The sequence below is a fragment of the Apis mellifera genome, linkage group LG1, assembly GCF_003254395.2.
Source record: "Apis mellifera strain DH4 linkage group LG1, Amel_HAv3.1, whole genome shotgun sequence".
Taxonomy (NCBI): Eukaryota; Metazoa; Arthropoda; class Insecta; order Hymenoptera; family Apidae; genus Apis; species Apis mellifera.
Window position 1 is genome coordinate 11,549,958 of NC_037638.1, and position 14,990 is coordinate 11,564,947.

Here is a 14,990-nt window from a genome sequence, read left to right on the forward strand (position 1 = left end):
AATTCTCAAATATGACATCATTTTTTATATATTATATTAAAAACATAAAAAATAAATAATTGATTGAAAAATACATAGTAATTATAATTATTTATAACTTTATTTTTTTTTTTCATAATAAAAACTATGCGTAATTCATGATCATATAACCTTCTATAATTAGAACATGAACACTGACATTGCTCAAACACATTCTAAAATATCGTTTCAAAAATTACAAATCGATGATATGTAACTCGCTAAAAATTTTGATGAATTCATTAATTTTGATTATTTAAATTGTTAAAAATTATAAATGTAAAAGTTATTCATTTAAAATAATAGTTAAATATATCGTAAAGAGAAATGATTTCAACATTAAATAAATTTTAAATGAGTAATTGAATAAAAAATTTAAGAAAATACTAATGTTATGATTCAACTAGATTATCTTGATAAATCTTATTCTATGACTATAGATGACAGAGTTGAGCGTGAAATAGTGTGAACGAGTATGCGCGTGATCGCGACCGTTAGAAAATTGCGCCATTTTTTAGTTATAACCAAGATTATTTTTTAAGTTGTGTAGTATTATGAAAAATATTCATGATATTTTGAAACGTAATACATGTGCAGTTTAGTGATAGTGTGTATTTTTATTTATGTGATTTGAACGAAATTCTAATTACATTTCATAAAAACGTAGTAAGAGCTTCGTATTACACGAGGCAACATTTTTACCGGGTTCTTTTAAGAAGAGCACTTTTTTTTGTATAAACAAAATGTCGGTGGATGCTTTGAGCGATTCAGAATTGCGAAGTAAATTGATGGAATATGGATATCCTGTAGGTCCCGTAACACAAACCACTAGAAAAATTCTTGTAAAAAAATTAAAAAATCTAATTGAAACTCGAGGCGGTACAGGGTCACGACATTCGTTAGCTGCCAGGTACTTTTAGTTTACGATATTCTTGTAATTTTAGTTACGTTTAGTTTTAAATTTTTGTATTTATTTCATTTTTGTTTGATTTATATTATTAAATTTAAAAATTATTTGTGATATGAAAAATCTTTAGTACTATTATTTTGCTGTTGTTTACCTTATATATCTTATATATTTTATTATAAGGAATTTTATTTCAATTTTTTATTTTGTATTTTATTATAATTATATGTGCGTTATTTAATAATTATTCTAATGTTTTATAGTAAAATTGTCATTATATTTATATATTTATATATTAGGTATAGCAGTGAAGATACAGATGATGATACAAGTTCAACAATTAATAAAAAGAAAAAAGCAACAGTAAATATTAGAAGACAAACTCTAGCAAATCCTATGCCTCCACCAGCATCAGTTTTAACATCTTCTGATGTAAACATATCAAAAAATCCAATTAAAGATAAAACAACGCATTCTGAATTTAAAGATCCTATAGTACCAGATTATGATAGTTCTTCACAATTTACAACCCGTACAATAACAAAAACTACTCATAAAAAATATACAAAAACAAATAAATCAAGTGTAACTGATGGCTTAGAAACTGGTTCAGATTCAGATGTTATTGAAGAACCAATTAAAACATATTCTCCATCTAAATATTTATCTAACACAGGAAAATTTCAAGAACCTAAAATCTACGAGCATAATATTTCTGATCAAGATCAAATTCCAAAATCATATGATTCAAAACCAAAATCTATTCACATAGTGAAAGATAATAAATATAGTGAATCACTTTTTGATTCAAACATTTCTCCAATACATTCATTAAATGAAGATACATGTATAAAAGATAATACAAATCAAAGAGATCTTCTGGCAAATTATGAAACACCATTCTTATCGGAATTTACTAGGAGATTAAGTTCACGATCATCCATTAATTTACCATCTACATCTTTATCTACATTAAAAAGTAAGATTTATTAAATATATATAATTAATGCACAATTAATGTATATTAATAAATTCATTTTTTATTATTTTATATATTTATCATTTAGGTCCATCACGATTTACATCAAATGTACCAGATTTAAAAGAAAAAGATTCAAATGGTCATTTTTCTTCTTTAAGATCATTATATCCATCATCTAGTTCAAGGTATGTATGTATGTAATTAAAAAATTTAATATAAGTTATAAAATCAATTAAAGATTTAAATTTAGATATTAGTAATGGAAATTATAAATAAATAATATAAAATATTTTGAAAAATATAAATTATATAATGTCTACATTCTTCATAATCTTTAAAAATTATAGATTAATTTTTACAAATATAATAATTACTAGTTAATAAAAAAGATAGGAATTTAATATTAATAAAAAATAAACAAAAATATATGTATATCAATTCACAAAGTTAAAATTTAAAATGCTTTTATAAGTCATATATATATCTGAATATATCTGAATAGCTAACAAAGAATTATATCAATAAATAATATTAATAAATATATAGTTTATACTTAATATTTTAATTTAATAATTTTTTAATTAGTAAAATCTTATTATATTATACCAATTAAAATTAAAATTGTATTATCAGTCAAATTGTATTATCATATACAGTAAATTATATTGTAAATTATATTAAATTATATTTATATTATAAAATTAATATTTTCCATATGAAATTAATATCTTCCAGTTCTAGACATACTACATCATCTACCGATAGATCTCGAGAAACAGTAAACAGAATGTTTAAACAATCACCTACAAATAGAGAAGATGTACGGAATAATCACAATATGGTATCTGTAATTCTCGTAGTAGTACTTGCCTTATTTTTTGGAATTCTTGCTGTTATATACATGGGACTTGGTGGAAAAACAGAAACTTTTCCATCACTTTCAACGGGTAGGTATTCAGAATCGTAACAATTAAGTAATATATATATATATATATTATATATATATATATAATATATATATATATATATATAGTAATATTAAAAAATATAATATGAAATATAAATTTTAAATAATAGTTTGTGGGAAAGCTTTTTAAATATACTTATAATTAACAATATTGCAATATCATAATTTTATTATGAATTACAATTTTTTAATGTATGTGAATATAAACTAATTATTAATATTTTAAAAAATAGCATATAAATTTGTGTATTGTATAAAAAATAAAATAAGATTAATACAATTCTATCAATGTAGATTTCATAATTTTATTATGAAATTTATTTGTTATTTCATAATCACAATAGAATATTAAATGTAATTTTAATAATTTATGGAATTTAATCATGTTATACAAATTCTATCCTTAAACTGTATAATGTATAATCAATTTCATAACAGTTTGCTTAAGATATGTATTATTTTTTTTTAACATGTATAATAAAATAAGTATTACTGATATATTAATTTTGATATTTTATTTCCTTTCCCATTCTAATGATTTTATCCTATTTTTTTGTATTATTGTTTAATTAAATAATTTAAAAAATTCTCCAAATTATTATATGCATGAAATAAATGTAAAAACTCATAGCAATTTTTTATAAAAATTAAAGTATATATATATGTGTATATATATATATATATATATATATATATATATATTTTAATTTGAAAAAAATGTATATATTTATTACATATATAAATCTTTAAATAATTGTTTTTAGTCTTATATTTCAATTTGTAGATAGCAACATACCATTATGTTTTGTTGGAGATGACTATGAATTACCTGGAGTTAATTGTGTAATGAAAGAAAATGTAGATTCTGTATTACAATTGTTGAAGAAACTTCAACCTATTTTAACAAAAAAGGCTGTATCCATGATATGTGATAATTCCAGTGAAACTCCTTATTTAACTGATTCTGAGATCATGCAAATGTTTACAAGTAATAAAGTGGTATGTTGAATTAAATAAAATATTAATTATTAAATTATATTTAATAATTATAATTAATAAATTATATGAAATACTAATTGTTACACATTATATTATATTTATGCAAAATAATGTTATAGACAAGCTTGGAAGTAAAAGAAGATTTACAAAATGCACAATTACTTGTCATAAAAAATCCAAAATGGGGAATTTCTCTTATAGACATAAGTGATGATAATGGAAATTCCGGCAATATTTTGGATTCCTTGGTATTGTAAAAAAATTTCTTTGTTTTTTATTTTCTTTATTTTTTTCTAATGTATATAAATTAAAGAAAGACATTCTTTTGTTATAGGAAGAATTATTTTCTACTCGTTTAAATGGGAAAGTTGGAATGGTGATAATGAATCCAGAATTACCAATGCAATGTCTTGTTAAAAACAAACTTTTCACCATATTCTCTTCTCTTCTAATTGTGTCACTTGGTAAATTTTTGACCGACTTATTATGGGAAGAAACTTGTTGAAACTATAACTCTATAAGGTTCTATAATAACATGATAATTATATTTTAAAGTATTACATTTTGTTATACATACAATTTTAGTATCTTAATACTGTAATTACGTCGCATTAGTAAATTTTGCTTTTGTTGTTATAATAACTTTTGTCCTGCAATTCTCTTATGCATATCATATTGCAAAGCTTGATATGTATTTTGTGATAACAGTAGATTAAAAATATTTTATATATTTTCAAATTTTATATATATATATATATATATATATATATGTGTGTGTGTGTGTGTGTGTGTGTGTGTGCTTGTACACGCGCGTATACACATAATACACATGTTAATATATTTGTGAAATAGCTTTAGAAGGTCGATTTTAAAATATCAAAACAAAAGTTGATATATAAAAATATCGATTTTATATATTAAAGTTTATTTATTAAATTATAAACAATTGAAGTTTAGGTTAAACAAAATGAAAAGAAAATAGAATAATGTTCTGTTTCCGTCGTTGCAATATATTTATACTCGTTTCATCTATCATAAACTTAATAAGTTTTTTTTTTAATTGACATTTTTATATATTAATTTTTGTATTTATTTTGACCTCTAAAGATAGCAAATATAATAACATTATGTGTGTGTGTGTATATATATATATACATATATAAATTTTTGTTTTATTTAAGTACAGTGGAATATCTTTTAAAGATATAATGCTATAAAAAAATTGTTTAAGTATAAAGAAAAACATTATATAATAAAGTTTTAAATATTTTATAGTAGATGGAGACATAGAGATTGTATCAAGATTTTAGTTTTTAAATAGAATCATATAATTTTTACACTATCGATGCAGATTATTATTTTCTATAAAAAAGTTTTCTATAAAAAATTGTCAAAAAAATAAACTTAAATGTCAAAAAATCATTAGGAACTTGTAGAAATCATTTAAAAGAACTTGAAGTTTGTAAAACTTATTATAAAAGACAAAGAACATACAAAGCGATACTCTATTGTTCATGTCTTTTTTGTCTTTAATACAAACTTCAAGTTATAATGTCTTGAAAATTAATAAAATTTGTTTATATTTTAAGAAATAACGTATTGCACGAATTAATATATAAATAAAAATTATATTCCATTTAAAAAATTGAAGTTGATTTTTAAAAACTTGTATATGTCTATAAAAAAACTATATTTTATATATATAATATTTATTCTTTAAAAGATATTACATTCGTTAAATAAAATCTTGTATTACATTGCATTATTTTAATTTTATGTAAAATAAATATTAAATAAATAATATTGCAATATATTCTTAGGTCTTCTAGCAGCTATAGGAATGCAGAAATTGTTTGTTTGGTATATAAAATACAAGAAAAGTACAGAGAGAGAAGTTTTTAAACTTGTTAGTGATATTATTAATATGGTTGAGATGCACCATCAAAATGCAGCAATTAGTTCTCCGGGCAGTACACAAGAAAGTTTTCTTGCTATAAATCATATACGTGATAATCTTATACCTCCAAAAGATCGAAAAAAAATGGCTGGACTTTGGGAAAAAGCAGTAAAATTTTTGGATGAAAATGAATCTAGGTAAAAAATTTAGCAAATTATTATAAATAATGATATTTATTGATATTTTAAATAAAAGTGTTTAATTATAGAATTCGAAGAGAAGTACAACAAGTTTCAGGGGAAGAATTTCACGTATGGCGCTGGTTGCCTAATAATAGTCTTAACAAATCTAACAGTCAAAATTTTGTTTTAAATAAAAAATCTAAAGTGTGGCAAGGTCAAGCTTTCGAAACAATGGAAGGTTCTGTTAATAGTTTGACTTGTTCACCAACACCCTGTTTAAAAATAAGGCATATGTTTGATGCAGATGTGTAAGTGTTTCAATTTATATTTTTTTTTTAATTTTAATATAAATTTATGTATTTATATACGTATGTATGAATAAATACATAAATATTTCTAGAGAATTTGAAGATGATTGGGAAACAAAAGTTCAAGATGCTATTTTAGAGAAATGTGGAGAAGGTGTTAAAATTCTTCACATTCGTGTAGATCGCGGTAGTCGAGAAGGTTGTGTTTACATGAAATGTATGTCACAAGAAGATGCAGGAAAAGCTTATAGGGCTTTACATGGATGTTGGTTTGATGGTAAATATTTATAAAATTTTTTAATATAACGTTTTCCAATATATATAATATGTTAATATTTTTTCAAAATATTTTTAGAAAGTCGATTTTAGAAGTCAAAATTGGAATACAAAAATGTCGATTTATTTATTTAATTAAATTTATTTATTATTTAATCCTTATCATTCCTTTTTAGCACGAAATTATTGTTTATTTTTAGTATTTGAATATAACTAACTTATTGAATATAATTGAGTTTATTTTTTTTTTTAATGATTTTTTTTAAATAATTGCAATCCTATTTGATGACTTCAAAAATGTCTGAAAGCAATATTCAATAAAATAAATATGTTTGAAATCAAAGATGTTTGAAGTAAATTATTATCGGTATTTAAAAAATATACTTAGAGTAATAAGGATCAAATTTTTATTAGAGAAAGCAAAATATGATAGTATATAAACACTAATCTTATTCTTTTTCGTCTCATTTCTTCTCATCAATTAGTAAATCTTAATTGATATTTTTGTACATCAATTTTGGAGTTTATTTTGGTTTTTAGAATCAACAGATATCTCATAATATATGTAGAGTACTCCAAAAATGTTGAAACATCTTAGAGATTCCTCAAATAATTTTAATATTTTTCTTTGCAAATCTTTCATTACAATTTTATTAACAAGTTATTAATAAAAACATTATCCAAGCATAGTCTAATCACGTCATAATAATAGCATATGCTGTTGACCAAACATGAATAAGTTCAAGCAATATATCTCTAAAAAAAATGTATTGAATATAATTTTTTTCATCGATGAAATATTTTTTAATAATGAATAAATAAATTAATATAATATTTAATATATTTTCTATGAGATATATTGCTTGGATTTATTCATGTTCAATCAGCGATATAACTAATGTTGTTGTTATGACACGATTATGTGTTTCGTGATTGTCCAGTTTTTTTATTAATAATAAAGCTATAATGAAAGTTTTTACAAAAAAAAATTTTTTGCTTGAAATTACCTCAGGAATCTTCAGTTTATGAATGTATCAACATTTTTGAGATATACTATATATATATACTCTGTGTATGTGATATATGCGCGCATGCGCGCGCATATATATATATATATGTATATATATCATAATATTTTTCCAGGTCACTTAGTAACTGTAAAGTACCTGAGACTAGAGAGATATTACGAGAGATTTCCAGATGCGCGTCGTTGTACAACACCATTAAAACCAAGTAACAATCAACGATTATCTATGCAAGCAGATTATTAGTAGAAATGTGGATATAAATTGACGAAATACCTCTTCGCTTGTACATATACAATTCTCAAACAGAATTTGAATTTTTTCCGCTGAAATGATTCTTTGCGGACCAGAATTCGCAAGATTTCTATTTTTTGCTCTAAAAAAAAAAGTAGAATTTCGTACTACTGCGCAGAAGTATAGAATTTGAGACTTGCGATTGTGTAATAGAATTCTAAGAATTGAATGAATAGAGACTTTTTTATAAGCATTTTTGTTTTGATTATGTTGTATGACCTTTTTTAAGGTACGAAAATCGAAAAAATAAGACTCAAGATTATACTATTTATGAAACTAAGTGCGAAAATATGTAAAATAAGTGCGAAAATATTATCATTTTAAATGTTGCATTTTATGGACATTTCTTAAGTAGCAATATACAAATTCATAATGCATATTCAAATTATTGTATTACATATATTTTTATTGTGTGTCAAAGAAAAATTAATTTATGACGTAACATTATATCGTGTTGATATAGGCGATAATTTTTTTATAAATTATTAATAAATTTTTATATATTAATATTCAGTAAAGTAGTTAATTTTGTTTACATGGATAATATATATAATACTTCATTCTTGCGAATTTCATAAAATATATAAAATATAAGTCAAATGTAAAACAAAAAAAAAAATTAATTATTAAAAAAATGATTTTATTAATTATTAATTACTAAAAAATGAAATAAATTATTAAAAAATCAAAATACTAATATATATAATATTAAAATAATAGAAAATGATCTGAATTTGATAATTACAGTTAATATAATAATATAATAATATATATATATATAAATTAATCAAATATATATATATTATTTTTCAATAAATAATACAGGAAAATGATTTTCAATTTTTTATAAACAGTTTATTTTATACTTTATACTATCAATGTTTTAATACTTTCTTTTATGCACAATTTCATATAACTGCTAATGTATATTGCTACTTAAAATAAAGAATAAATTAAATTTTTGTATTTTTTGTATCTTTCAATAATTTTTTATATCTATATATGTTTCTTAAAAATGAAGTTCTGAAGATAATATCAGACTTCTTCAAATTATTTATCGTTACGTTTTTTCTGGATAAATAATATTAAATGCATAAAATTAATTAATTACTAATTGAAATAATTAATGAAAATATAATAGTATAAAATACTTTTGAAAATAATAATACATTACAGTACAAACACTCACTCACTCACTCATGCTCGCTTCCTCTCTCTCTCTCTCTCTCTCTCTCTCTCTCTCTCTCTCTCTCTCTCTCTCTCTCTCTCTCTCTCAGGTCAATAAAAATCAATATTTTTTTTGAAATATTTAATATAATTTATGTGTGAACATTTCATATTTTTTTTCTAAATTATATATTACATTTTCATATATCAAGTTTAACAATATTTGATATAAAGGAATATATTTATGTCAATATTTTATGATGTATACAAATGATAGTAATATTAATGGACAAATTATATGTATAATTTTAATGTGATTTAAAAAAATTGAGATATATTGAATATTTAAACATAAAATAGCACATAGCAAATAATATCTATAAGACATCTATAGATTTAAAGTGCACAAAATTTTTGAATAATCAAGACAGATTTGAGAATAATAGCTTTTAATTATTATAACAATACATTTAATAATAATGACAAAATGTTAATGTCAATGAACAAAAGTTGATTATAGTGATTTTAAGAATATTATCTGATATTTTTATTTTATAATTTGATTCCTATCTTCACTATAATAATAATATTATTTTTACATATAATTCTAAAATAATATTATTTACACATATAAATTCAGTTTCATTTTTTAAAAGAGTTTAACTTCTTTAAATTTTTTGTATCAATAGAAATCTAAAATTTAATAAATGGAAAATTTTATATAATATGCATATAAAAATTGTTATATACATTTACATTATAAATGTTCTATTTATTATTAAAGTACTAAAATTTTTAATAGAAAGATGAACAAATATTTTTGCTAGAACAAATATAAAATATATGCATATTCTTAATATAAATTTTAATTATTTATATTTGATGTTTTGAGAAATTTATTGTTGAACATTCTTTTTTTCAAAATTATAAATCAAGTTCTTCTAATAACTAATGAGTTTTAAGAACTTCTTTTAATTTCATGAGTTTACAATTCATAAATTATGCTATATATACTTTCATAATATGATATATAACATATTCTTTTTATTTAATAATTTGTTCTTGTAATTACTCTCATTATTAACACATCTTTTTAATCTAATGTTTCATCTAATATATAGATTTTCATTCATTATAGATTTATATTTAATAAAATTTGTTTAGAACTTATTATTTATATCTAATACATAAATGTTTATATATTTTTAAAAAATTTAAGATTTTTTATAAATAATAAAATAATAAAATTTGTTAATTTCTAATATTAAAATGTCTAATTTGAAATATTGTTAAATAACTTTAACATTAAATTTCATTTTTATATAGTTAATATTAATTAAATAAATATCAATTCTGTATATACATTAAAAAAAATAATTTTATAAATAATACTACTAATATATCATTGCAACAATCAGTTAAGTTATAAAAACTTATTTAGATTTATTTTTATATAACATTGAATATTTTTTCACCTTGATCTTTTCAGATCAATATTTTCAAGATAAACCTTTTTGATTAACTTCTTTCGATTATATATTATATACGCTCGAATACTGCATAATATAATTATTTGATTTTAAAAAAACATAATGATATTAATAATAATATAATGATTTCAATTTCAAATACGAAGAAATGTTATTGAATTATTAAATTATTTAGTTTTACTAAATAATTATATAACCAATATAAGAATAAATATATCTTCGCATTTATATACGTAAAAAATGAATTTATTTATGAAAAATTGTTTGAAGTTTTTACATAAAATATTTACTGTCCACAAAAAATAATCAAGAGATTGATTTTATTTTATAAATAAAAATATTATACATTAAATCAATTTTTCAATTTTAAATTCGTGTATAAATAAATATTTCAAATTGTGTATAAAATTTTAAATAAAACACGGAACTATATTGAAAAATTTTGCATAAAAATTATAGTAACAAACCTTAGTAGACAGCCATTTTAGAATTTAAGATTTGGTGTTCCAATTTTAATCATGAACAAAATGAATTCTAGATTATTTTTTTTAAATTATAATAATTTTATTTAAAAATTTATAATAATTATTATTTATAAATACAAAAAATATAACAATAAAAATAATTTAGCAACTTTGTAAAAAAAATTTACTGTATAAAAAAATGAATTCAATTATATTGATTTATTTTTTTATTTTCACAATTATTTTCATTTCAAACTAATAAAATATTTTATAAACAGCTTATGTTTAAATATTAAAATTATTATATTATATAATAAATATATAAAATAAAATATTTTAATATTTATAAAAAACTTTAAAATATGCCATCTATAGTACAGATCAGGTAATAGAATAAATACACCATGTTCTTATCTATAAATTTCATTTGTTTAAGAAGGTAGCAGACATGTTTTCTCAACATCTCGGTCTTTTCCGGTTATCCTGTAGCGTGTATCAGGTAATGAAATTTTGAATGGGGAAGATTCTTGTAAAATCCAAAATAATCAAATAATGTAGTAAATATTACGATATACTATTTGTAATATTTAATATTATATACTATGTTTGTATAAAGCTAAGTATTATTTTTAGAAAATGATAATATTAATTGTGATTAAGTATAACCTTGTCTTTCAATTTTTAAAAATATTTGTTTTTAAATGCTATTATAAATATATTTTAAATTGTTTAGTGTCAATTTTTTGATATTGTTATATTAATTTATAATAAAATATATATATATATGTGTATATATTGAGTAACATAAATAATGTAAAATATAAACTTCAATATTAAGTTTAATGATAATTACACTAATTTATATTTAAATTAATTATATATAATTTCTTTAATTTTACTTTATTTTATATTTATTTTGTCTAATATTATGTTAAAGTATGTTAAATATTTCACATATATTAAGAACTGATATATTTTCATATAAAAATAATTCTTTCTTGTTTAAATTAACAATTATATTAAATTGAAAATTTAAATCTAAATCATTATATTATTATTATATTTATACATTATAGGATGAAACAAATTGTAACAAATCAAACTGTGAAAATACCTGAGGGACTAACTGTTACTGTCAAGTCCCGTTTGGTTACTGTTAAAGGACCAAGGGGTATTCTTAAACGTTCTTTTAAGCATCTTGCACTTGATATTCGTGTAAGTAAAAAAGAATTTAATTTTATTTAATACAAAACCATATAAATTTATATATGATTATAATTTTATAAAAATATTTGATGATATATGGATTCCCCATCATTTTTTTAATAAATGATAAATCCTTATCTGATTATCATTATATGCTAAATAAATTGTAATATGATTTAGTATAATTTTTAACTATATACATTTTTTTTTTACAGATGGTAAGTCCAAGATTATTAAAAGTTGAGAAATGGTTTGGAACAAAAAAAGAACTGGCAGCTGTTCGCACAGTTTGTTCCCATATTGAAAACATGTTGAAAGGAGTAACTAAAGGATATCAGTATAAAATGCGAGCAGTATATGCTCATTTTCCTATTAATTGTGTTATAACTGAAAATAATACAGTTATTGAAATTCGTAATTTTTTGGGTGAAAAATATATTCGTCGTGTAAAAATGGCACCAGGAGTAACTGTAACAAATTCAGCTAAACAGAAAGATGAATTAATAATAGAAGGAAATTCTTTAGAAGATGTTTCGCGGTCGGGTAAATAATCATTTTAATAGGATTAATCAATTTTTAATAAAAGATTTTTTGTTATAAATAAATTGTAATTATTTATTGCAGCTGCTCTTATACAGCAATCAACAACTGTAAAAAATAAAGACATTAGAAAATTCTTAGATGGTCTTTATGTGTCTGAGAAAACAACAGTTGTACAAGATGATGAATAAATATTATTTACAATATGAATAGTTTTTATTAATTTATATTTTATTAATGGTTTTTTTATTATAAATTTGTGTTATTTTTAAAAATATATATTAATTTTATGAATATAGTAATGAATTGGAATTTTACAAATATTCTTGCAATATGAAATGGATACATTTGCAGATAATTTTCAAAATTTTACAGATAATTTTAAGAAGTATTTATAACAAATAAAATAAATTGGATAATACAAATGTATATGAATATATAAAACATGTAAAAATTTTAAGTAGATGTTTGATTTAATGATCCATTGAAATCATTAAATTATAAATATATTTTTTAATAAAAAAACATTGACGGAATTGATAAGTTTGATAAATATCACGAGGTCAATGGTTATTCTGAATTATGTAATTCATTATTATAATCATATCTTAAATGACAAAGATCCATTGATTCTTATTTAGTTGCATATTATATTAGATGGTGTAATAATTTAATAAGCTCAATATTTAAGTATTATAATATATAATAATATATAATTAATATTTAAGTAAAACAATTACTTATCAAAAAAATGAAACATTTTTATTATTATATATTGACCTATATAATAAAAGATTTTAGATAAAAGATGAGGATATTAATTCATAAACATCAGTTTCTTTAAAATATGAAGATATCTTTAACTATTTTAATTTAATATTTGATAAAACTTTATTTAAATTATTTACTTTTACTATTAGAATCAAACAAAATTTTTTAAATATTTTTTACTTTTATATATATATTAATTTATAATACAATTAGATTATTTATGCAAAATAAAATTCTTATATTAAATTTAAATTGAATATATTTTAATCTTTTTTTTTAATATATATTTAATTTATATTTATTATTAATATACTTTAAATAAAATTATTTGCAACTAATTTGAATTTTATTTATTATTATTGATAATTTGCATAAATATTATTTTTTTATATTAAGTTGTCAAATGTATATATATGATGTTTCAATTTTTATAAAATTGAAAAATATTAAACTTATATATCATTAATATGAATTCATATGTATTAGAATCTTTTGTTAAATAAGAAACAGATCTTATTTAATAATTAATAATATATAATCTAAAAACGTTACGTTTTTAATATAATAAAAATCACTATTCAATTATTATGAGAAAATATAAAATTATAATAAATTATTATTATTATATTTATATAAAATCAAAAAAATTTCATCAAAATTTTATTTTAATTTAAAAAAGAATTATTATTATATGTATATGTATATGTATATGTATATACATATATTGCGTGTTTGCGAAGAGAATATTAAAATAAAATATATTAACATGAAATGAAACAAATTAAAGAATTAGAATATTAATATTATTAATGTTTACAATATTATTATAAATTTTTCATTATTTTTTTCCAATTTTTTAAATTAAGTGTTATAAAAATAATTAATTTATAATCAATAAATTTTTGAAATAATATTTTGATGATACTTTTATTTAATTCTTTTCATAAATATAATCGAATATATATAATGAAATTGTAAGCATCAATTAGTATTGAATAGTATTAATAGTATTAATACTTATTAGTATTAATAGTAAAAAATTATGAAAAAATGAATAATAAAAAAAATAATATGTTGTAATATATACTGAATATATTAACTTTAAAGAATATTTATTAATTATTATATAATTGACATATATATTATAACAATAATTTAATTATTTCTTTAGATTTTATAATAAAAAAAATACATCGCATAGGAGAAAATTTTCTTTTTAAATATATAGTAAAAAATTACTATTTAAAAATATTATATATAATCGGTAATTAATTTATTAAACATATTTATAAATAATTTTGATAATAGATGTAAAGTAATATATAAAAAATATTCATGAATGTACAAAAAGAAAAATATAATAAGAAAATTATAAATTGTCTTTTATAACATGATTATTGTTTATAACTTTGAAAATAAATATTATTTGAATTCATATATATTTTTTTATAAATATTTTATAAAATTATATTTTGATATACAATTAAAAGCAATGTA

General features: G+C 19.7%; 2 protein-coding genes across 2 annotated transcripts; both read left to right on the forward strand.

The window, feature by feature from the left end:
• Positions 1–446: 446 nt before the first annotated feature.
• LOC724620 (inner nuclear membrane protein Man1) lies at positions 447–8,275 on the forward strand. The gene is made up of 11 exons (XM_026441370.1): positions 447–928; positions 1,225–1,904; positions 1,993–2,092; positions 2,643–2,854; positions 3,659–3,873; positions 3,993–4,121; positions 4,208–4,337; positions 5,694–5,967; positions 6,039–6,260; positions 6,353–6,537; positions 7,680–8,275. The coding sequence occupies exons 1-11, from the start codon at positions 762–764 to the stop codon at positions 7,805–7,807; spliced, it is 2,442 nt and encodes an 813-aa protein (XP_026297155.1). The 5' UTR covers positions 447–761; the 3' UTR covers positions 7,808–8,275.
• Positions 8,276–11,412: 3,137 nt separating this feature from the next.
• Positions 11,413–12,932, forward strand: LOC551107 (60S ribosomal protein L9). The gene is made up of 4 exons (XM_623503.5): positions 11,413–11,475; positions 12,053–12,191; positions 12,398–12,725; positions 12,807–12,932. The coding sequence occupies exons 2-4, from the start codon at positions 12,054–12,056 to the stop codon at positions 12,911–12,913; spliced, it is 573 nt and encodes a 190-aa protein (XP_623506.1). The 5' UTR covers positions 11,413–11,475; position 12,053; the 3' UTR covers positions 12,914–12,932.
• Positions 12,933–14,990: the final 2,058 nt, after the last annotated feature.